The sequence below is a fragment of the Euleptes europaea genome, chromosome 14 (assembly GCF_029931775.1).
Source record: "Euleptes europaea isolate rEulEur1 chromosome 14, rEulEur1.hap1, whole genome shotgun sequence".
In the NCBI taxonomy this organism is placed as follows: Eukaryota; Metazoa; Chordata; class Lepidosauria; order Squamata; family Sphaerodactylidae; genus Euleptes; species Euleptes europaea.
In genome coordinates this window covers 46,626,322-46,648,980 of record NC_079325.1, presented here as the reverse complement: position 1 = coordinate 46,648,980, position 22,659 = coordinate 46,626,322, and the positions used below count along the sequence as shown (strand labels likewise).

Genomic DNA, 22,659 nt, shown 5'->3' with positions numbered 1-22,659 from the left:
GAGTCTTAGGGAGAGGTTTTTCACATCACCTACTACATGGTCTTTCCAACTGGAAATGTTGGGGATTGAGCCTTTTTATTCAAAGCAGATGCTCTACCATTTGGCAGAATTACTGTAATGCCAACGGAACAGTAGCTTAGTATTCAAGCTGATGATTTGCCAGGAACAGGCTTCAGATGGTAGAGGTCTCTGTAATTGCTTCTCCAGGTCATAAGAAAGGCCATGCTGCATCAGACTAAAGTCCATCAAGCCCAGCAGTCTGTTCACACAGTGGCTGACCAGGTGCCTCTAGGAAGCCCACAAACAAGACGACTGCAGCAGCATCCTGCTTGTGTTTCACAGCACCTCATATAATAGGCATAAGAACATAAGAAAGGCCATGCTGGATCAGACCAAGGTCCATCAAGTCCAGCAGTCTGTTCATACAGTGGCCAACCAGATGCCTCTAGGAAGCCCGCAAACAAGACAACTGCATCAGCACCATCCTGGCTGTGTTTCAAAACACCTAATATAATAGGCATGCTCATCTGATCCTGGAGAGAAAAGGTATGCAACTGAAAAAAGGGGGGAGAAGAAACTCAACCTGGGAGTCAAAGGAAACTGAAGAGGTTGAGCTAGATACTACATAAAATATTAACAAATAAATCTATTTTTATTATACTGTGCACAAATATATGTTAAAAACACTGGGCCTACAGTGTAGGCTACCTAAAAAGCACGAAGAAATATTAACAACCCATACTCAGTTGATGTCAATACATGTAGAGATATTTAGTCCATTTCTGTTAAAACATGGTTGCCAGCTCACACCTTGTATATGATATCAAGCTCCTCAGGATGTATATTAACATCAAGAGGTGTGAACGAAAGAGAAAGAGAATAAGTAGGCATCATGACTAGGGTTGCCAACCTCAAGGTAGTAGCTGGAGATCTCCTGCTATTACAACTAATCTCCAGCCAATAGAGATCAGTTCCCCTGGATAAAATGGCCGCTTTGGCAATTGGACTCTATGGCATTGAAGTCCCTCCCCCTCCCTAAACCCCACCCTCCTCAGGTTCCGCCCCAAAAACCTCCCGATGATTGTGAAGAGGGACCTGGTAACCCTAATCAAGACTAGTATCCATTTCTACAAGGTCAGGGTTGAAACGTTCAATGGACGGTCCAGGAAGCTACCCTGCAAAGAGCTTTCCCCTCCCTCCTTCCCATCAACCGTGCAATCTCTGTGGTAAGCCAAGAAAGCAAACTACCTGATGACGACATGGTGAGAGTCGATGAACTTCCCCAAACGTCGCCCAAGCAGGGTGTGACCGTTTCCTACCACAATGCATCGTTTGCAGTGGAGGCTAGAAGCGAGAAAGGAGAGACAATGTGAGCAAAAACATACCCCTCCATACTTTTAAGCATTGGTGTTTCCCACAATCCATCTGGATCTTCTTCATATCTCCTCAACGCAATACAGCCGAGTGATTTGAAGAATTGTCATTAGCGTGTCCATTAGGGTGCCCCACCCCCAACGCCCCCACCCTTAGCTCCTGTTTCCTGCCTAGGGTTGCCAACCTCCAGCTAATTGTGAGAACAAAGCAGACACCACTGTACCAATACAACAAAGTTAGAAAATGGGTACAAGAGCGACACAACTATAGTGTAGGGTGCAAAAATAAACTATTCATAAACTACCAATTCTCAATATGTCACAAAGTGATAAACAATCGAAACAATCAATCCTATACATGTATAAGTTCATCTCAAAGTTCAAGAAGATGAAGATACATCTTGGACTTTGAGATGAACTTATACATGTATAGGATTGATTGTTTCGATTGTTTATCACTTTGTGACATATTGAGAATTGGTAGCTTACGAATACATTCTTTTTGCACCCTATACTATAGTTGTGTCGCTCTTGTACCCATTTTCTAACCTCCAGGTATTAGCAGAAGATCTCCTGCTATTAGCGCTTATCTCCAGCCGACAGAGATCAGTTCACCTGGAGAAAATGGCTGCTTTGCCAATTGGACTCTATGGCATTGAGGTCCCTCCCCTCCCCAAAACCCTCCCTCCTCAGACTCCACCCCCAAAATCTCCCGCCGATGGCAAAGAGGGACCTGGCAACCCTATTCCTGCCACCCCTCCTACAACCAGTGGAAGGAAATTTCTTTCTTTTTTTTTAATGGCTGTTGACAGCAAGATGTCACTTCTGGGGAAAACCCAGAAGTGATATCAGTCTACTCTAGGAATTCTTGGAGAGGCATGACAGCATTTCCGGGTTTTCTACGGAAGTGATGTCACATCCCTGCCTAATTCCCCCCCCCCCCACCTCTCGCTGGTTGCCAGGCCAACCCTGGCAACCCTAATTGACACTTGGTTAAAATTTGGGAATATGTATCTCCAGAACAACAGCAACCTAAATGCAGCCAACCAGAGAATTCATACTAGGGATGTTTGGACATCAATTGAAGAATTGTTGAGCTCTTTCACCCCATGACATAAAGGCCTAACTCTCTGATAAGAAACCTGCGGCTGGACTGTACCACTTCAGACTTCAAGTGGAAGAAATCTGATGGTGCTTCTCCACATTAAACCCCCCCCCCAAAAAAAACCCTTTACATGGAAAATTGAAAAGGGGGGCTTCAAGACTAGCCTGACAAGCTAGCTTTCTATGTGCAAGATTTTTTTGTGTTTGTTTTAATGGAGAAGGGTTTGATCACCTAAGCCCATGCCTGCACATGGAAGCGGTACAGCCCAGAACAAATCTGACGGCCTTCGCAAGAGCAAGGAGAAAGCCAGAGATCCACTTAACATGTTGGTTTGGCAGTATGGATGCTGCTGGGATCTTCGGTTGCAAAGATGCAAAGCAACTCTCTGGAATTAAAAATAAAAACTATGAACACCAACTAAACTCAGCTTCCTTGGCCATCTTCTGGGCATGGAGTAGGGGTCAAAGGATGTGTGTGGGGGAGGTTGTTGTGAAATTCCTGCATTGTGCAGGGGGTTGGACTAGAAGACCCTGGTGGTCCCAACTCTATGATTCTATGAACCTCCAGATTCACAGGCAGTATACCTCTGAATATCAAATGGTCAGGTATGGGCAACAGAGGAGGGTTCTTGCTTGCAAACTCTACCAGTATGAGTAGAGTTTGCCCCCTGGGCATAGTATGAGTATGCCCCCGTGTGCCGGCGCGAGCACGGAGAGGCCACGCCGGCAGAGGGGGGAGACGCAGTCCCGCTGTGCTCTGCCCCTGGCGGGCCTGGCCTCGCCGCCAGCATATGTGCGTGTAATCACGGAATTACACACACTTATGATGGCGGCGAGGTCACGCTGCCTCCTATGGACTTTCAACCCATTTTTCAGGAATGGGTTGTAAGAGACTGAACAACAAGTCCAAACGTTACTGGTCTGAATATTGCCTCTGTTATGACTCACTAGGTAAGCCATTCGCTTCTTCGACAAAGGAGAATGACGGTTGAACCCTCGGAGGTCTTGATCGAAGGTTAATTTACCCAGGGGATAGTCTGTGAGCTGCCTTGCTTTAAACCATAACGGACAGCTGAAGAAGACCATTGAAACGCTGGAATTATCTAGAATCCGCGTCCTCTTTTGGATTAGGTCCGCTTAGTCGGACTGAGCCTGCGCTCCGTTGGACTGGATCCACGTGTCGGATTGTGGCCGTTCTCACATAGCCGGACTGAGCTGAGCATTTTAGACGCTGTGTGTAGCTTTGTGTTGCAGCGATGTAATTGATTGTACTTTTGTCCTGATTTGTGTGTATGTTGTTTTCACGTATACTCCACCTGCACCTAATTTTGTATGCATATATATAGGACTTAAGTATTTGTCCACTAATATAGTTTATGTTTTTTGTGAGAGCCTCCGGGCTGCCTTGCGTACTTCTAACCTCCAGATGGTGGCTGGAGAGCTCCTAGGATGACAACTGATCTCCAGGTGACAGAGATCAATTTTCCTGGATAAAATGGCCACTTTGGAAGGTGGACTCTATGGCATTATACCCCACCGAAGTCCGCTCATGTGGAGAAGCGGGGAATCAAACCCGGTTATCCAGATTAGAGTCCACTGCTCTTAACCACTACACCACGCGTGGAGAGAGTGTTAGCTACTCCACTTCCTGAGTGAGGGATGGATGGGGGTGGATAACTGGAATGGATATAGTGGCACTCCAAGATGGTGGCAACTGCTCGATCAAAGTCTGCCCCCCCAGGGTTACCAGGTCTCTTGCTTTGGCAGAAGACCCCCCCCCAACTGGGCAGCAGGCGGAATTGCCAAGCAAAATGGGGGATTGGTATCACCCAGCACTATGGCATCACTTCCGGTGTGCCCCAGAAGTGACATTGTCAGGTTGGGTGATGGTCTAGCATCCACGCCAAACTCTATGGTTAAACCAAACAGTTTGGGGCAAATGGTAGAGCCCCCACCTCCCAGTGCGGTGATGTCACTTCTGACATAAGTCCCCAACTTCCCCATATCCCACTGGTTGCTAAGCCGAGGCTGACAACCCTACCGCCTCACCTCATTATAAAGCTGGCCATACACCAGCCTAAACTTCATACCTTGAAATAGACTTTGGCATGTTCTGCTGAGGGATCAGTTGCAAAGTGTCTAATGCAACAACGTCTGAAAGGAAAGCAGAAAAAGAAAAAAAAAACACTGTCCTGCTTCTGAGCCTCCAGGCTCAGTGGCAGTATACCTCTGAATATCAGGTGCTGAGAATTTGCAATTGGGAGAAGTCTTGCCTGCATACCCTACCTGAATGAGGTGACCCGCAATGCCTAAAGCCCTGATCACATGTTACAATGAACCCAAAGACAACCTGCAGGTATATGTGAACACCTGTTTGTAAGAAAAAGCCAACCCTTGTTCAGTGTACAAATGAACCCAGGGACGAGTACTTGGATTAATGTGAGGTTTAAGTCACACATTCGGTTGTAGAATTACTGAACGCACTGTCACTTGTGAACAGGGCCTAAGAAAACGAGCAAAGGACAGGGAAGTTACTGGTTTGAGTCTCACCTCTATTATGAACTCAACAGGTAGGCTTAGAGCAGCCACTTTCTACCAGCCTCAACTCCCTCCCTCCAGTTTGCAATATTGGGATAATAATGCTGGCCAACCTTGCGGGGTTACCCTTTGGATTCCAACCAGATCATTATCTGAAGCACAATGAACGTCTGAACACCATGGCAAGCATGAACGTTGAGTGTTCCAATTCAGTCACGGTTTTCCCATCTCCATAAAACTAGTCCTGAGATACCCTGAAAGTGGTTCACTGCACCAAAAATTCCTGCAGCGTTCATTTTGTATAGAACCACCAAGCCAAATACTGCCGTGGGATTAGGACTCTTTTTAATAGATGATGAAGAAGAAGAGTTGGCTTTTATATGCTGACTTTATCCGCCACTTAAGGGAGAGTCAAACTGGCTTACAATCACCTTCCCTTCCCCTCCCCACAACAGACACCCTGTGAGGTAGGTGGGGCTGAGAGAGCTCTAAGAGAGCTGCGGCTAGCCCAGGGTGACCCAGCTAGCTTCATGTGGAGGAGTGGGGAAACCCACCCGGTTCACCAGATTGGCATCCACCACACATGTGGAGGAGTGGGGAATCAAACCTGGTTCTCCAGATTAGAGTCCACCACTCCAAATCACCGCTCTTAACCACTACACCACGCTGGCTCTCAGATGCGATTGGTTTCCCTTTACCATAAACAGGCTGCACGGCTGGGCCAATGTGCCAGTAGCACGATTATAGATTTCCCAGCGACAAATTCAAAGTGTCACTTTACAGGCTCTCCGATGCGTTGCTTGGGATCAATAAAAGCCGGTTTCACTGTCTTGTTGGGGTGATGAACAAGAGGTGGAAATGCCGTTAGCTGCCCTTTGAGGATAATAATGACCTACCAGCCAGGGTTCTTGTGAAGATGGATGAGATGGAAGCGTTATAAAGGGCTTTCCCTAATAAAACGGCTAAACATGGAATAACTGATGATGATAATTGTAATAGCCCTGATGTCTTTGTGGTGCAGTTACTTGGATGTTATTAGAAGAGCCATACTAGTCCAGACTAACAGCCTACAACGCTACATAGACTTGTAAGCTGACTCTGGCTGAAACCCCATCTCTGTGTTACACAGAAGTAGGAATCAAATCCTGAATAGTTTAGGCTGAACTTACATCAGAAGATGCCCTCCGCCTACCTTAGTCTCAGATAACATTAGCAGGTCCCCTCGCCTCCGGCGGGAGTTCATTGTGGTGGGGCTGGGGGGGGGAATCTGCATGCAGGGTGGGGTTGCCACGATAACGTTGCTTCCAGGTTTACCCCGGAAGCGACAGGGATGCTCTAGCACAGGGGTGTCAAACATACGGCCCGCGGGCTGCATCTGCCTCTTGGAGAGTTCTTATCTGGCCCACGAGCCAGCCGTCTGGCAGGCCTGCTGCGGGCTAGCTAGCAAGGCATCCACCACCTCCGTCACTCCCGATCTGGGCTGGCGAGGCATGTCCCAGCCCAACTAAGTGACATTTATGTCATATCTGGACCTCATAATAAATGAGTTTGACACCCCTGCTCTAGCACATTTCTCAAAAAACGGGCATCTAGGAACCCGTGTCTCAGACCATACTATCTGAAGCAGTCCCAAGAGATGGTGTGATGTAGCAGTCAGTGTAATTTTTAGCTGTTATTGTTTTGTATGCATCAATTTACCATTGTTTTATTATGCATATTTATTATCAATCTAGCAATTTGTAACTTAGTATTTTTCTTTTATTATTCATTTGTGATATTGTTGACATGTTTGTAATGGCCTAAGGCTATATGCAAATAAAACTATTCATTAGCAGTCAGCGTGTCAAATTGCAACTAAGGAGACCCCCAATTCAAATTTATGCTCAGCCATGAAGCTCTCTGGTTGACCTTGGGCGAGCCACTACCTTTCAGCCAAACGTACTTCACAGGACGATCACAAGCTAAACAGGGGAAGGAAGAACCTATTGCTGCTCAGACTAATGAGAGAACCTGACCGGAAGGCATTCATAAAGATGAGGCCATACCACATGACCTGCTATGGCCAACTGGAAATCAGTCGCTTCCCTATTGGTCTGGATTATTTCCTAGCAAGACTTTAGTGGTGGTACACAGGCTGAACCCCTGATTGATATCCCCCCTTCCACAGTATCTTTTCGTGTAGTGTTTGACCAATGCCCAGGCGCACATATGCATTCATGACCGCATCAATTTTGTGTGTGTGTATTTGTTTTATCAAATATACTCATGCACATCAGCAACAGATGAAAAAGATTCATATGAACTATCAGAACTGAGAGCTTTGGCTACCTGTGCACATTAATTCCGGCATTAATTTTAGAAACAGTCCCAGTTAAACCAGAATTAAAGAACAGTAGAACACAACACAGAAGAAACTTCTGGGACACTAAGGCCATTTATGCAAGGCTGTTTCCTCGCGGTCAACCCGCTGACTACTTTGAGGCTTTCTTTTGATTATGCATGCATTTTCTGACCGTCAGGGGTCACCTTGCTCTCCCCCCCCACCCCATTTCCACGCGTTTTGCCCGCATTTTCTGGATTCCTGTTTAGCCAGCATCCAGAAAGTGTGGGCAAAACGCACGGAGACACGCGGGGAGAGCGAGGCGACGCCTGACGGTCGGAAATTACATGCGTAATCAAAAGAAGGCCTCGAAGTAGTTGGCAGGTTGGCCGCGAGGAAACAGTCATGCATAAACAACCTAAGGAAAGAAAATGGGGAAAATCTATTCGTCCTTACCACATATAGCAATATGGAATTCTCCCCTTTTGAGTCCACAAGGTTTCCAGGTGCTTTAGGATGCCGTCAGGGCTAACCACAGAGAGACATGGAAAGTAAGTTACCTGTGTCCTTCAATCCAAATGGAAGATAAAGTCCTTGGAGGACTATATCAACCTCGCTTGGTGCGGGGGTGGAGCTGCTCCAGAACAAGTCATGACTCGTCAAGAAGGGATACCAGTCAGGCTCAAACCTAATGGGAGAGGATCCAACGTCAGAGGTTACAACCTGTCTCTGGCAAGGGCCAGATCAGATTGTTTATTCACTGCTCTTAGCCAGATAAAATTACAATTTACAGTCCAAGTCTTAATTCACTTAAAATATCAACCAGATTACCTCTACCGTTTGGGCTAAGAGAATACTCTATGATGACATATATTCATTGTTGCCGTACAAAACTTTGCGACCTGAGAGGTAATAAAGGAGTTATCACTTTGTAGGCGCTTTTTGATATTTTCTCTTTCCCTGTTGGGTCCCATTCTTGGTATATGGGAATCAATAAACTTAGAGCAAGGAATTGTATAAAAATTACAGTATAGAAGGACATGCTCAATAGTTTCTAGATCCCCGGATTTACAGGGGGAGAATCTCTCCGCCCTAGGTATCTTCTTAAATTTTCCCTCTAGCATGGCAGAGGGAAGGGCTGCACACCTAACCAGGGTAAAGGCCCTTCTATATCTGTTTATCTCTAAATAACCAAGGTAGGCTGCTGGTGCGAGGATAAATTTAGATGGGGGGGCATAAATTGAGGCACTCTTGCTAGATCTGCTTGTCGCTCGATGGCTTTACTCTTTGGCTTATGGTTGACTTAGCTTGATTCCACCCTAACTGAAGTAGTGCTAGAGGGGTAAAACCCAAGTTATTTAGTTTGTCTTCAATGGCTATAATCCATTTTGACCTAAAGGTGTCCCACAAAACCAGTGGGAGAAGACCCTTGGGGTTGAAATTAACTTTTAGCCAGAGATAAATGGAGGACAAGGCGACCCTTGCTTCCACCTTCATCGTGCCAGTTTCTAAATGGATCATTGCATTTGATACACATCTTGGCAATTGCAGGGCAGCTCTAAGGAACTTGGATTGCACTCGCTCTATGGGCATAAGACATGAGGGTGGGGAATCAAGATGTGTTCCATGTAGCATTTGTCCTAGGGTTTTCGCCTGAAAGAGTTTAAGGGCGGCTGGAATATAATGTGCTCCTTTAGTCCGGAGAAAATTAATTATTGAACGGGCTGATCTTTCCCCTAAATTGGCAACCTGGGTGTTATGGGCCAGCTTGGAACCAGATACCTGGGATGTCGTTCCAAGATATTTAAATCGGGTTACCTGTTCCAACCTGTGGCCATTTATGCTCCACTTTCTATAACTAGGTCGATTACCAAAAGCCATTACTTTTGTTTTATCATAATTAATCGTCAGGCGTTCCTTCTCACAGAACGTTGCCACCCTCCCTAGCGTCCTCCTTAGGCCGATTGGGGTTCTTGAAAGAAGTACCACATCATCGGCATAGAGCAGTATGTGAAATTGTCCCAGTGTTCAGGCTACCATCTTGCTGTTTCCAAAAGTACTTAGAAGGGGGAGACTGCGAGGGATTAACAAGGGGCAGTCTAGCGGGCAACTGCATTTGTGCTACTGAGCCAGCATGGTGTAGTGGTTAAGAGCGGTGGACTCTAATCTGGTGAACCGGGTCGGTTTCCCAACACCTCCACATGAAGCCTGCTGGGTGACCTTGGCTACTCGCAGTTCTCTCAGAAATCTCTCAGCCCCACCTACCTCACAAGATGTCTGTTGTGAGGAGGGGAAAGGAAGGCTATGGTAAGCCGGTTTGAGTGTCCTTTTAAAAAGGTAGAGAAAATTGGAATATAAAAACCAGCTCTTCTTCTGATTTGGGCTTCTTGCAAATGGTGCAAAACGGAGATTTGAACAAAGAGAGGCAGATAAATGAATTAATGAAGTCCAGCTGACGAAAAGAGGACCGGAGAAAGGGTCTGATTCCAGAATTTGAAGAAAAAGAAGAGCTGTTTTTTATATCCCAATTTTCTCTACCTTTAAGGAGTCTCAAAGCAGCTCACAATCACAACCCCTTCCTCCCCCACAACAGACACCTTATAAGGTAAGTGGGGCTGATAGAGTTCAGAGAGAACTGTGATTAGCCCAAGGTCACCCAGCAGGCTTCATGTGGAGGAGAGGGAAAACAAACCAAGTTCTCCAGATTAGTCTGCTGCTCATGTGGAGGAGTGAGGAATCGAACCCAGTTCTCCAGATTAGTGTCTGCCACTCCAGATTTGTGTCTCTACCACTTAAGGAAGAATCAAACGGGCTTACAATCACCTTCCCGCAACAGATACCCTGTGAGGTAGGTGGGGCTGAGAGAGTGTGACTAGCCCAAGGTCACCCAGTTGACTTCATGTGTGGAAGTGGGAAAACAAATCCAGTTCACCAGATTAGCTTCCGCCGCTCATGTGGAAGAGTGGGGAATCAAACCCGGATCTCCGGATCAGACTCCACTGCACCAAACGACCGCTCTTAACCACTACACCATGCTGGCTCTCACCCGAAGTTGACGGAGGGGTGATGGCGAGTGAAACAGCCATGCATAAAAGACCAAAGAGTTGCTCCCTAACTCTGCTGAAAATTCAAAGCAACTATTCATTTTACAGTAACATTTTTTTTAGTTCAGCCTGCGGGGCAACAACCCAACTCTTTCCATTCGTTTCTTCTGGTGTTATTTTTAATCTATCCACAGCCTTTTCTAGTAAGCAGGCCCAAAATATCTTAGATATGCAGAGTCATTTTTTGGTTCATGCTTGCAGGAAACCACAGGTCTGATTCTTCACATGGAACATGAGACTTCCTCCCAGCCTGAAGTTGTTACCCAGGTCTTCCTCAAAAGATACCAGAAGCAGAAATGCTTTACAGGAACAGATTCAGAGTTTTGTGGGTCTTGACCTCTGTCTGTTGTAGGGGCTAGCTGCTAGCATTTTAGGTACCATAATATTCATTGTATAATTACAGGAAACAACAGTGATAGAAAATCTTTCAACCCCCATTGACAGTCACATTTTTTACCAGCCCATGAAGGAACATAGTAACCTAATCTTTCCATGATAGAGGTCTATAAAATTATGCATGGTATCGAGAAAATGGACTGGGAGAAGATTTTCTCTCTCTCGCATAATACTAGAACTCGGGGTCATCTGCTGAAGCTGGAGGGGAAGAGATTCAAAACTGATGAAGGAAAGTATTTCTTCACACAACGCATAGTTAAATTGTGGAACTCCCTGCCCCAGGATGTGGTGATGGGGCTATCCATGGCTACTAGTCAAAATGAATACTAGTCATGATGCACACCTATTCTCTCTAGTATCAGAGGAGCATGCCCATTATATTAGGTGCTGTGGAACACAGGTAGAACGCTGCTGCGGTCTCTTTGTTTGTGGGCTTCCTAAGGGCACCTGGTTGGCCGATGTGTGAACAGACTGCTGTACTTGATGGGCCTTGGTCTGATCCAGCACAACTGTTCTTATTTTCATAGGTTCCAAATGCCAATAAACTGGAGCTCCCTTGGGGATGATCCCTTCTGATCCATGGCATACATCCCCCTCTGCTACAACTCAGTTGGAAATATTCACCTGTTGGATTCCCCTATGCACAGCCATAAGACACAGTGCTATCTCGCTCACTAAAGCCACAGTCCAGCTGGCTTCATGCGCAGAAGTGGGGAAACCAACACGGTTCACCAGATTACAGTCCACTGCTCATGTGGCTCAAAGGAATCAACTTTCTACAGGTCAGCTTTCTTCGTTGCCCAACTTTATCGTGCTAATCCCCAATTCCTGCCCTGTGTCTTCTTCTGCACGATCACAGGAACACATGAAGCTGCCATATACTGAATCAGACCATGATTCTAACAAAGGCTGTATTGTCTTCTCAGACTAGCAGAGGCTTTCCGGGGTCTCAGGCTGACATCTTTCACATCACCTACAACCTGCCCCTTGCTGTTGCTGGGTATTGAACCTAGGACCTTCTCCAAGCCAAGCAGATTATTACCACTGTTAGGGTTGCCAGCTCCGGGTTGGGAAATACCTGGAGATTTTGGGGGTGGAGCCTGAGGAGGGCAGGGTTTAGGGAGGGGAGGGAGGGAGGAAAATGCGGCCATTTTCTCCAGGAGAGCAGTTGTAATAGCGGGAGATCTCCAGAGACCACCTGGAGGTTGGCAACTCTAACCACTGTGCCAGGGCCCCTCCCTGTGCATGCCCAGTGCACATTTACCCCTTTTGCTGTCCTTGCATAAGCCCTATACATCTAACCTGGCATTGCCTTCCAGACAGCTGGGTGACTTTGGGCTAGTCTAGGGTTGCCAGGTCCCTCTTTGCCACCATTGGGAGGTTTTAGGGGCAGAGCCTGAGGAGGGCAGGGTTTGGGGGGGAGGGACGTCAATGCCATAGAGTCCAATTGCCAAAGTGGCCATTTCCTCCAGGTGAACTGATCTCTATTGGTTGGAGATCAGCTGTACTAGCAGGAGATCTCCAGCTAGTACCTGGAGCTTTAAGCAACCTTAACACTGTCTGATGTTATTACCCTGAGCCCTCGTGACAAGCAGACCTCACACACAACCCTTTGAAGAAAAGTTGCTGACAAACCCCAGCAGTGGCTGTCTCCAGGCGTAGCGTTTTTTGCAGATGTCGAAATCCTTCCTGTAAAAGAGGAATGAAAACAAGGTTAAGGAGGCACCACTTTCCGGACCTCAGATGCACCCCCGCTCAGCCTTACCAGACTGCCCACTACGGCGGGCGATTTCCCAGCCCCAGCCCCCACCAACCCTCCTGGCTCCAGCGGCAGCAAAAATGGGGCTTCGGAAGCGATGGTGTGCAACATCATGACGTCATTTCCTGTTATACCTGGCAGTGACACAATGATGCTCTGAGGGAATCCCTAAAGCATTGTGACATCGCTCCGTGCCTTCCTATTTTTGCTGCCATTGGAGCAGAGAGCCTGCCTGGCGACCCGAACTCTGCCTCACAAGCTCACAGCAGTGGTTGAAGAGATGGCTTTAAAGGAGACTAAGACAGATTCACAGGGTTGCCAGGTGCTAGGCTTGCCAACCTCCAGGTACTAATGGAAAAAGCGGCACGTGGCTCATTTTTACAAAATGAAAAAGCTATTGGAGTAAAAATTGTATTTTCTTAGGTAATTAATATATGCAACTCCAAAGGGAAACCAATTATATGAACTGGCGTATTACTGGACACACCCACCAAAGAACGAAACTGCCTCGCAGGGCTTAAAGCAATGCAAATTAATATGAAATATTTAACTGATTACAACTTCAACTGGGCTTGTAATTTATGAGCTGCAACGCAGGGCTAGGAGCTATAAACAATGGCAATTAACTCAGAAGTAGCCTCACCAGGCTAACAATGATAATAAAACAAAAGCATAAACATGAAAGAATAACCCTGCATGAAGGACTTTCAATAGGCAATTGGACTCTATGGCATTGAAGTCCCTCCCCTCCCCAAACCCTGCCCTCCTCAGGCTCTGCCCCCAAAATCTCTCGCCGGTGGCGAAGAAGGATCTGGCAACCCTACCAGGTGCCTGTTCAAAATACAAATACCTTTATTGGCAATTGCCCGCCAATGAACAGGCCTGCCCACCGCCCCTCAGCTGGCTGGAGGGGGAAACAGGCCAGCTAAAGGGAACTAAAGCCAGCGTGGTCTAGTGGTTAAGAGGTTTTTTTTGGAGTGGTGGACTCTGATCTGGAGAACGTAGAGTACACCCTCTAAATCAGCCAGTTTCTCCATGGGAAACTGATCTTGGTCATCTGGAGGTCAACAATAATAGCAGATCTCAAGGTGCTACCTGGAGGGTGGCAACCCTAAAGACACAGGTTCAAATCCAAACTCTGCGATGAACTCTCACATGGTGATCTTCAGACTCTCTTTCTCAGGCTAACATACATCACAGGGTTGTTGTGAAGATAAAACAAAGGAGGAGAAAACCATCATGTAGCCACCCAGAGTTCCTTTGGAGATAGGATGGGAATAAGCAGAAGAGACATCTAAAGGCCCTGAGGAAACGGTGAATTCTCACCCTTTTCCAAGTCGATTGACAGAGTTTTCCAGCACAAAATGAACTTTTTATCATCCCCAGCACACAAAGACTTCCTTTCAACCCTACCACAAAAGACAAAAAGAACAAGACTCACTCATAGTAAATCCCATCTGGGGGGATCCTGAGAAATTCTTGGAAAATGTGCACTATCATCACTGCAAAAAAAAGAAAGAAAGAAAGAAAAGAGTTGAGTTGAGGAAGCTTTTAAAAACAATTTAAGGTGTTTTGTTTTGTTTTTAAACCCATTTGCAAATGTTCTTCAAGGCATCTTAGAAAATCCATGAAATCAATACAACAAAGTTCTCTTGGGAGGGAGGGGTGCCATCAAAATACCTTCCTTACTCCATGCTTGAAGTAACAACCCAAAAAGGCTATGGGATTAAACAGTGCCTTAAGGTATACATCACCGGGGAGGGGGTGTTTACTGCACTGCATTGAGAAATACCTGGAGATGTGGGGGGTGGAGACTGGGGAGGGTAGAGTTTGGGGGTTTTAGAAGGGATGTGATGCTGCAGAGTTCACCCTCCAAAGCCACCATTTTCTCCAGGTAGGGTTGCCAACCTCCAGGTGGTGGCTGGAGAGCTCTTGCTGTTACAGCTGATCTCCAGGCAACAGAGATCAGTTCCCCTGGAGAAAATGGCCACTTTGGAGGGTAGAGGCCATGGCATTATACCCTATTGAAGTCCCTCCCCTCCCCAAACCCCACCCTCCTCAGGCTCCACCCCCAAAATATCCATATATCTCCCAACCTAGAGCTGGCAGCCCTATCTCCAGGGGAACTGATCTCTGTAGTCTGGAGATCAATTGGAATACCAGGAGATCTTCAGGCCCAACCTGGAGGTTAGCAATCTAAAGGGACATACAGTCCTGAGTTCATTTAAGGAAGCCAGACTTTCTCTACCACACCTTCAAATGCTGGCTCCAGATAGTCCCAGTTAATCCTAAATATTTCTGGGATTTTACCGGACTCATTTACTGTTATCCCAGAAATTTCCAGAGCCAGCGTGGTGTAGTGGTTAAGAGCGGTGGTATTGGAGCGGTGGACTCTGATCTGAAGAACCGGGTTTGATTCCCCTCTCCTCCACATGAGCGGCGGAGGCTAATCTGGTGAACTGGATTTGTTTCCCCACTCCTACACATGAAGCCAGCTGGGTGACCTTGGGCTAGTCACAGCTCTCAGCCACACCTACCTCACAAGGTGTCTATTGTGGGGAGGGGAAGGGAAGGTGATTGTAAGCCAGTTTGATTCTTCCTTAAGTGGTAGAGAAAGTCAGCATATGAACATCAACTCTTCTTCTTCTAGAACGTCATATCGGCAGTGTGACATCACTTCTGGGTGTGTCCCAGAAATGACATCATGCCGTCAATGTGAGAGCAATTCCCCCCACCACCACCCTAACAAGTGGCGGTCGGAGTCAGGGATTGGGGTAGATGGACCAATGGTGCGACTGATAAGGCAGGTTCAGCTATACAGACAGGTTTCAGCAAGGTTTTTTTGTTTTTTTCTCAGCTTCTGCACATGTTTTTTTGGGGAACTGGTTACTGCTTAGCAGTCATAGACCTGATCTGCGTGCAGAAAGTCCTAGGTTTAACCCCTGGCATCTCCAGTTCGAAGAATCAGGCTGTAGGTGATAGGAAAGTCCTCTGCCTGTGATCCTGGAGAGCCGCTGCCAGTCCCAGCAGACGATACAGACTTTGATGGACCGATGGTCTGATTCAGGATAAGGCAGGTTCATGTGTTCACGTGTCTTGTTTGTGGGCTTCCTAGAGGCACCTGGTTGGCCACTGTGTGAACAGACTGCTGGACTTGATGGACCTTGGTCTGATCCAGCATGGCCTTCCTTATGTTCTTATGTTCTCTCGCTTTCCCTCTCCAGTTTGACATGCTCATGTGATTTTCCCCAGTGTGCAAAAGACAGCCTCTGAGGAACAGCTGAGGTTAGGAAAGGGGAGAAAGGCCTAAACCCATTTCTCCCCCCCCCTCCCTCCCAGAACGCCATCCAAGCAGGGTCTCCCACAGCTGCTATCTGTAAAGGGACCATGCGCTGGAAATCGCATGCCTGATCTTCCAGCATCTCTTCAATGTGCGTTACCGCGACTGCTTTCACCCACGTTGGATAATGCACTTTCACCCAAGAAAATCCACTTGCGAACAATCGCTAAAGTACATGGGAAAGTGCTTTTGAAAGTACATTACCCAACGTGTGTGAATGCTGCCTGCAACCCAAGCGCTGGCAAAGGCCACATGGACTGTGACGCCCTCCATCAACGTTGTATTTTGCTCTTCATCAAGATCCTCTCGAAGCTCCAGAGGTTTTTTTTTGGGGGGGGGGGCTGGGGGTGGAGTGGGGCTTTTCCAGCATTATGAGATAGTGACGCAGGAACCCAGACTCGAGTCATACATCCATGAGGAAAGGTTGAAGGAGCTGGGTGTGTTTAGCCTGGAGAGGAGAAGACTGAGAGGTGATATGATAGCCATCTTCAAGTACTTGAAGGGCTGTCATATGGAGGATGGTGCCCCAGAAGGTCGGACCAGAACCAACAGGTTGAAATTAAATCAAAAGAGTTTCCGTCTAGACATTAGGAAGAATAGTTAGAGCGGTTCCTCGGTGGAACAGGGTTCCTTGGGAGGTGGTGAGCTCTCCTTCCCTGGAGGTTTTTAAGCAGAGGGAAGATGGCCATCTGTCAGCAATGCTGATTCTATGACCTTAGGCAGATAATGAGAGGGAGGGCATCTTGGTCATCTTCTGGGAATGGAGTAGGGGTCAGGGGTGTGTGTGTGGGAGGTAGTTGTGAATTTCCTGCATTGGGCAGGGGGTTGGACTAGATGACCCTGGTGGTCCCTTCCAACTCTATGATTCTATAATTTAATTAAAGCTATAAACTGGGTGACAAATCCAGGAATCCTTTGAGTCTGACAATGTTTGTGCGTGTGTTTTTTAAATTACTATTATTAAAGGAAACTAAGCAAATTACACAAAGTTATTTTATTTTATTTATTTTTGCAAACACCCGAATGATACAGATGTGCCTGTTTGTTAAAGGAAACCCACAGGTGTCAACTTGGGCCGTTCCATAATCCACTGCAACACATGGAAAATTTTGTTTTGGACCATGGGAGCCCCCTGCTGGCCAAAAAAATCACGGAGCATCACTGCCCGCAGATAGAATAATCGTTTTGAATTGCTCATCCCTGCCTTTCCAAACCCAAAACTTTCCTTTTGATTTTGCATCTTTCTACTACAAATGGAACTTGTGGATCTTTACTGTCACATCCTTTTTCCATTTCTTTGAGCCGTTTCCCCCCCATAAATGTTATTTGAACATCAATAAATCACACACGCGTGCATCAGTAATGCAAACTGTAGAAACTGCCCTGCAGAAACTGCAGATCAGATCCATACAATGTGCATGCACAATACAAATGAACCTATGAAACCCACAGCAGCAAGCAAAGATCCAAAACCATCCATTCAGCAAAAAGAGAAAGGAGTATAAAAAGAAATGAGATGTAGACTGTTTGCTCATCCCTAATATACAGGGCTAACGTAGCTAAAGCTCCCCTATGGAAGTTCACTGGATGATTTGGGGCCAGTCATTCTCTCTCTACCTAATCTACCTTATAGGGTTATTGTGAGGTTAAAATGGAGGTGTGGAGGACAATGTTGTGAGCTGCATTAGTCCAAACTGGGGAGAAGAACAGGGTATAAACATCTAAATAAATATTTTGCATAATATTGAGGATTTCCGTGAGCAGGTTTGAGATGGGTATCTCTGTGACATTGGTTGAAGAAGAAGAAGAAGAAGAAGAAGAAGAAGAAGAAGAAGAAGAAGAAGAAGAAGAAGAAGAAGAAGAAGTGGTTTTTAAATGCTGACTTTCTCTGCCACTTAAGGAAGAATCACACCGGCTTACAATCACCATCTCTTTCCCTCCCCACAACAGACACCCTGTGAAGTAGGATGGGCTGAGAGAGCTCTAAGAGAGCTGTGACTAGCCCAAGGTCACCCAGCTGGCTTCGTGTGTAGGAGTGGGGAAACAAATCCAGTTCACCAGATTAGCCTCCGCCGCTCATGTGGAGGAGTGGGGAATCAAACCCGGTTCTCCAGATCAGACTCCACCACTCCAAACCACCACTCTTATCCATTACACCATGCTGGCTCCCATTCTTCTTCCCCTCCACTTGCCATCTGTCATTTGGTTTGTGTTTTTTCTGCATTTTTTAAAACGCCCATAGGCATTTTGTAAATTAGCTGCATTCAGCTGAGATATGTGAATAAGTTAAAATAAAAACCAGTTATAATGTATGTTTTTTAAAAAATTAAAGATGATTATTTCCAGATGGGAAATATGCAAAGCATATTTCCAGATGGGAAATATGCAAAGCATATGAAAACAAAACCTGGGGTGGGAGAGACCACTTTCCTGTGTTCTATTTGCTTTGATACAATGCCAGAACGAAAACAGGCATTTGTTAATGTTAAAAAATTCAGCAGCACCCTTAGTTTCGTTGTTAATTGTCGTGATCTGGAAAATTCTACTCATATCTCCTCTTTGTGGTCCACTCCAATGAGACCAACGCTACAGTGACCGAATTTTGTGCTGAAGCCTTGACCATAAGAAAGCCGGATATTCCAAACATTTCAATAACCTTTATGTATACCGTATTGTCCGGCGTATAAGACGACTTTTTAACCCAGGAAAATCTTCTCAAAAGTCGGGGGCCGTCTTATACGCCGGGTGTCGTCTTATAGGGCGGGTGCTGAAACATCCGAGCCAGACTGGAGAATCTGCGGTCGCCGCATAGGGTGGGGGGAGCTCAAAAACGGCCGCGGCCGCATCCCCGCCATATGCGGCGACCATATGAAAGCAGCAAGGATGGCGCTGTACAAGTACGGTAGAAGAAAATCCACTCACCAGGATTCGTGGAAAGAAGTTACTTAACGCGGTCCCGATGACGAGGTGAGGGGGCGCCTCACCGTGAAGGTGTAAGTGAAGGGCGGAGCAAGCTGCAGGCGTCCGGGACACCCGGGGTATGGAAAAAAGAGATAGAGCGGCGCTGTGCCCAGAAAAACACGCCTCTTTCACCCGTCTGGCCCACCCTTGTATCCTATTACCTCTTTCTCTGCCTCTCAGATCTCGCACATGCGCACCTGCGCCGCTTCACTGCAGTCCTCAGGAGCGAGATCTGAGAGGCAGAGAAGGAAGTACCGGTAATAGGATTTTTATTTGGTGTGAGTTGGAAGAGGGGTAGTCTTATACAGCGAGTATATCCCAAACTCTATATTTTAACTGGAAAAGTTGGGGGTCGTCTTATACGCCCAGTCGTCTTATACGCCGGACAATACGGTAATTAATTACAGCACAATAAGGTTATGAATTTTAATTTCTGTTAATCTCTTTTTTTTGGGCATAGAAATCGTTTTATAATATACAATTTATAATATACAATTTACAATATATTACTGAGCTTATTTTTTAATATCTATTGTTTTTATACTTACAACGCTTACCCCTCCCTTTTTTTTCCTGTACCCCTTCAATTATATATATATAAAAAATCTAAAATAAATAAATAAATAAGGTTATGAATTTTAATCTCTGTGCAGTAATTCTATATTTGTATGTAAATTGGGCTGTTAAACTGATGCTGACTGAGCTTTTGATCCTAAGAGGTGTGGATTGAATTGGGATTCCCACCTATTAGGAGATCATCCTCCTATCACAGGCAACCACCGACCAAACATCAATCAGCCATTCTAGTCTTTGAACCAGCAGTCTGCCTAGCAAAGGAAAGATTGGCCAGCATCTGTGCCACCATGCATTAAGACGCACTGGCTGGTCTTGTCTTGAATGAGTCACTTTCCAGGACTCCTCAACTGCAGAAGAGAATAAAAACTACTACAGACTTCCCTTGATTTATCTTTCACCCAGAATGAGCTGGAAGGGAAAGGTAGTTTCTACAAGTAGGAAAAGCTTACGTCTTCCTCTTTAATCCTGCATAAAGGTACCTAACAGCTTTGTCCTAATTTTTGAAGCGGGGAGATGTGACACTCCTGTTTGTTTGGAAGTTACATCTTTTCTGATCCGAAAAACCGGTTTTCTCTCATACTAAATAAGAGCCTTGATATTTGAGAAAAAACGGTTTTTCAGATCAGGAAACATGTAACTTCCAAACAAAGGCACTCTAGACATGCTCTTTGGCATGGGGATGGATCCTACCCCTATCCTACCACTCAGCTGAGCAAAGTTTGAAGGCCTCCTCCAGTTTAAGGAGCCTTTTTCCCAAAAAACTGAATTAGAGGATAACAATCCAATGCAGAAAAGAAAAAAATAGCCCAAATAGATAGGGTGGTAGAGTGGTTAAGAGTGGTGGTTTGGAGCGGTGGACTCTGATCTGAAGAACCGGGTTTGATTCCCCACTCCTCCACATGAGCAGTGGACGCTAATCTAGTGAACTGAGTTGGTTTCCCCTCTCCTCCGCATGAAGCCAGCTGGGTGACCTTGGGCTAGTCACAGCTCTCTTAGAGCTCTTGGGCTAGTCACAGCTCTCTTAGAGGTCTCTCAGAGCTCCCTCAGCCCCACCTATCTCACAGGGTGTCTGTTGTGGGGAGGGGAAGGGAAGGAGACTGTAAGCCAGTTTGATTCTTCCTTAAGTGGTAAGGAAAGTCGGCATATAAAAAACAACTCTTCTTCTTCTTCAAATATTGAAATTATCAAATATTATTATATAATGCTTACACGTTCACGTGTAAGCATTATATAATAAGTACGCCGCTCTTAACCAATACACCACGCTGGTTCTAGAGTGAAATTGCCCCAGAGTGAAACAATAACAATAATTTAGCCTTCTTACAGGTGCTTCTTCCTATTGAAGCTCTGATACCAAGGGCTTTCCCAGGGCTGAGCCCTAGGAATGATTTTGTGTGGCAGAGCTCACTCAGCTCTGGGATAAGAAAGAACACACTCAAGTGGATACAACCAACCAGAGAGCCAGAATGGCGTATGGTTAAGAGCGGAGGTCTTTAATCTGGAGAACCGGGTTTGATTCCCCACTCCTCCACATGAGCAGCAGACTCTAATCTGGTGTACCAGGATGGTTTCCCTACTCCTCCACATGAAGCCTGCTGGGTGACCTTGGGCTAGTCGCAGTTCTCTTCAAGCTCTCTCAGTCCCACCTTAAATTCCACTTTAGGTTTCAAAATTAGAATGTCTTTCCTAATGGATTTCCCCTTGCCCATTAAGACAGGGCAAGGAGGCCTTCACTCAAAGAAGCCAATATCAATATACGGGGCCTTATCAGCAGTGGCCCCTGTGTTAAAGAAATAGGCCCCCTAGTGATGTACACGCTTGGGAGCCAGCATGGTGTAGCGGTTAAGAGTGGTGGTTTGGAGCGGTGGACTCTGATCTGAAGAACCGGGTTTGTTTCCCCAATCCTCCACATGAGTGGCAGACGCTAATCTGGTGAAAAGGATTGGTTCTCCTGCTCCTACACATGAAGCCAGCTGGGTGACCTTGGGCTAGTCACACTCTCTCAGCCCCACCTACCTCACAGGGTGTCTGTTGTGGGGAGGGGAAGGGAAGGCGATTGTAAGCTGGGATGGTTCTTCCTTAAGTGGTAGAGAAAGTCGACATTAAAAAAAACCCAACTCTTCTCTTCTTCTTTGTGAGAATGATAAGGAGGAGCCACTCTTACCTGCGCTGGCGATAATCACCATCTGTTTCAGCAGCCTCGGAAAAAAGACAATAGCGGCCCACGACATTAAGTAGGTGGGATGTGGTAAAAACTTGATGCCCATTTCACCAGATGCTTCAGCCTGAAAGGAAAAACGACAACCGTGAGCCCCACTTGTTCACAGAAGAGAAATACAAAATGTTAGGCCATGGGTTTCTACAATTTCCTCACCACACACCAGGATTCCTCAACATGGAGCCCACAGGTGCCATCATGCCCACCAGTACTTCTATTGGTCGCCCACCAAGCTTTTCAGAAAGTGGGTGAGGCCCTTCTAAGGCAGGGATTGTTATTGGCTACCCTCATTCAAATGAAAGGGGTTTCCGCTGGAGGAGAAGAACAGAAGAACACAAGAAAAGCCCTGCTGGTTCAGACCGAGGTCCCTCAGGTCCAGCAGTCTGTCCACACAGTGGCCAACCAGGTGCCTCTAGGAAGCCCCCAAACAAGACAACTGCAGCAGCACCATCCTGCCTGTGTTCCACAGCATCAAATAGGCATGCTCATAAGAACATAAGAAAAGCCCTGCTGGATCAGACCAAGGTCCATCAAGTCCAGCAGTCCATTCACACAGTGGCCAACCAGGTGCCGCTAGGAAGCCCCCAAGCAAGATGAGTGCAACAGCATCCTGCCTGTGTTCCACAGCAATTAATATAATAGGCATGATCCCAATGCACCTAATATAATAGGCATGACCAGGAGGACTGGTAAGTATCTGGGCTTTCCTTAATCGTTCCAAGGTCCATTTATCCTCCATGCTTTCCTTCTTCCCAGGAGGTGTGAGGAGGAAGGTATTTCATTCCAGCTCCAGCTCCTGAGGCAGCCATTTTGGCTTTGGCTCTGCCTGCTTGGCAGCCATTTGGGGGGGGGGGAGTGCTCACCTAGGGTTGCCAACCTCCAGGTAATAGAAGATCTCCTGCTATTACAACTGATCTCCAGCCGATAGAGGTCAGTTCACCTGGAGAAAATGGCCGCTTTGGCCATTGGA

General features: G+C 46.4%; 1 protein-coding gene across 1 annotated transcript in view; it reads right to left on the bottom strand.

The window, feature by feature from the left end:
* The window catches only part of LOC130486852 (CMP-N-acetylneuraminate-beta-galactosamide-alpha-2,3-sialyltransferase 4-like), a 37,895-nt gene extending 16,157 nt beyond the window's left edge, over positions 1 to 21,738 (bottom strand). Inside the window, exons 1-6 of the mRNA XM_056860153.1 lie at positions 21,636 to 21,738; positions 14,036 to 14,096; positions 12,471 to 12,524; positions 7,896 to 8,023; positions 4,568 to 4,631; positions 1,249 to 1,344 (exon numbers count right to left, since the gene is read on the bottom strand). Of these exons, the coding sequence (XP_056716131.1) occupies positions 1,249 to 1,344; positions 4,568 to 4,631; positions 7,896 to 8,023; positions 12,471 to 12,524; positions 14,036 to 14,096; positions 21,636 to 21,738 (506 nt within the window). The remainder of the gene's footprint in view (positions 1 to 1,248; positions 1,345 to 4,567; positions 4,632 to 7,895; positions 8,024 to 12,470; positions 12,525 to 14,035; positions 14,097 to 21,635) is intronic.
* Positions 21,739 to 22,659: the final 921 nt, after the last annotated feature.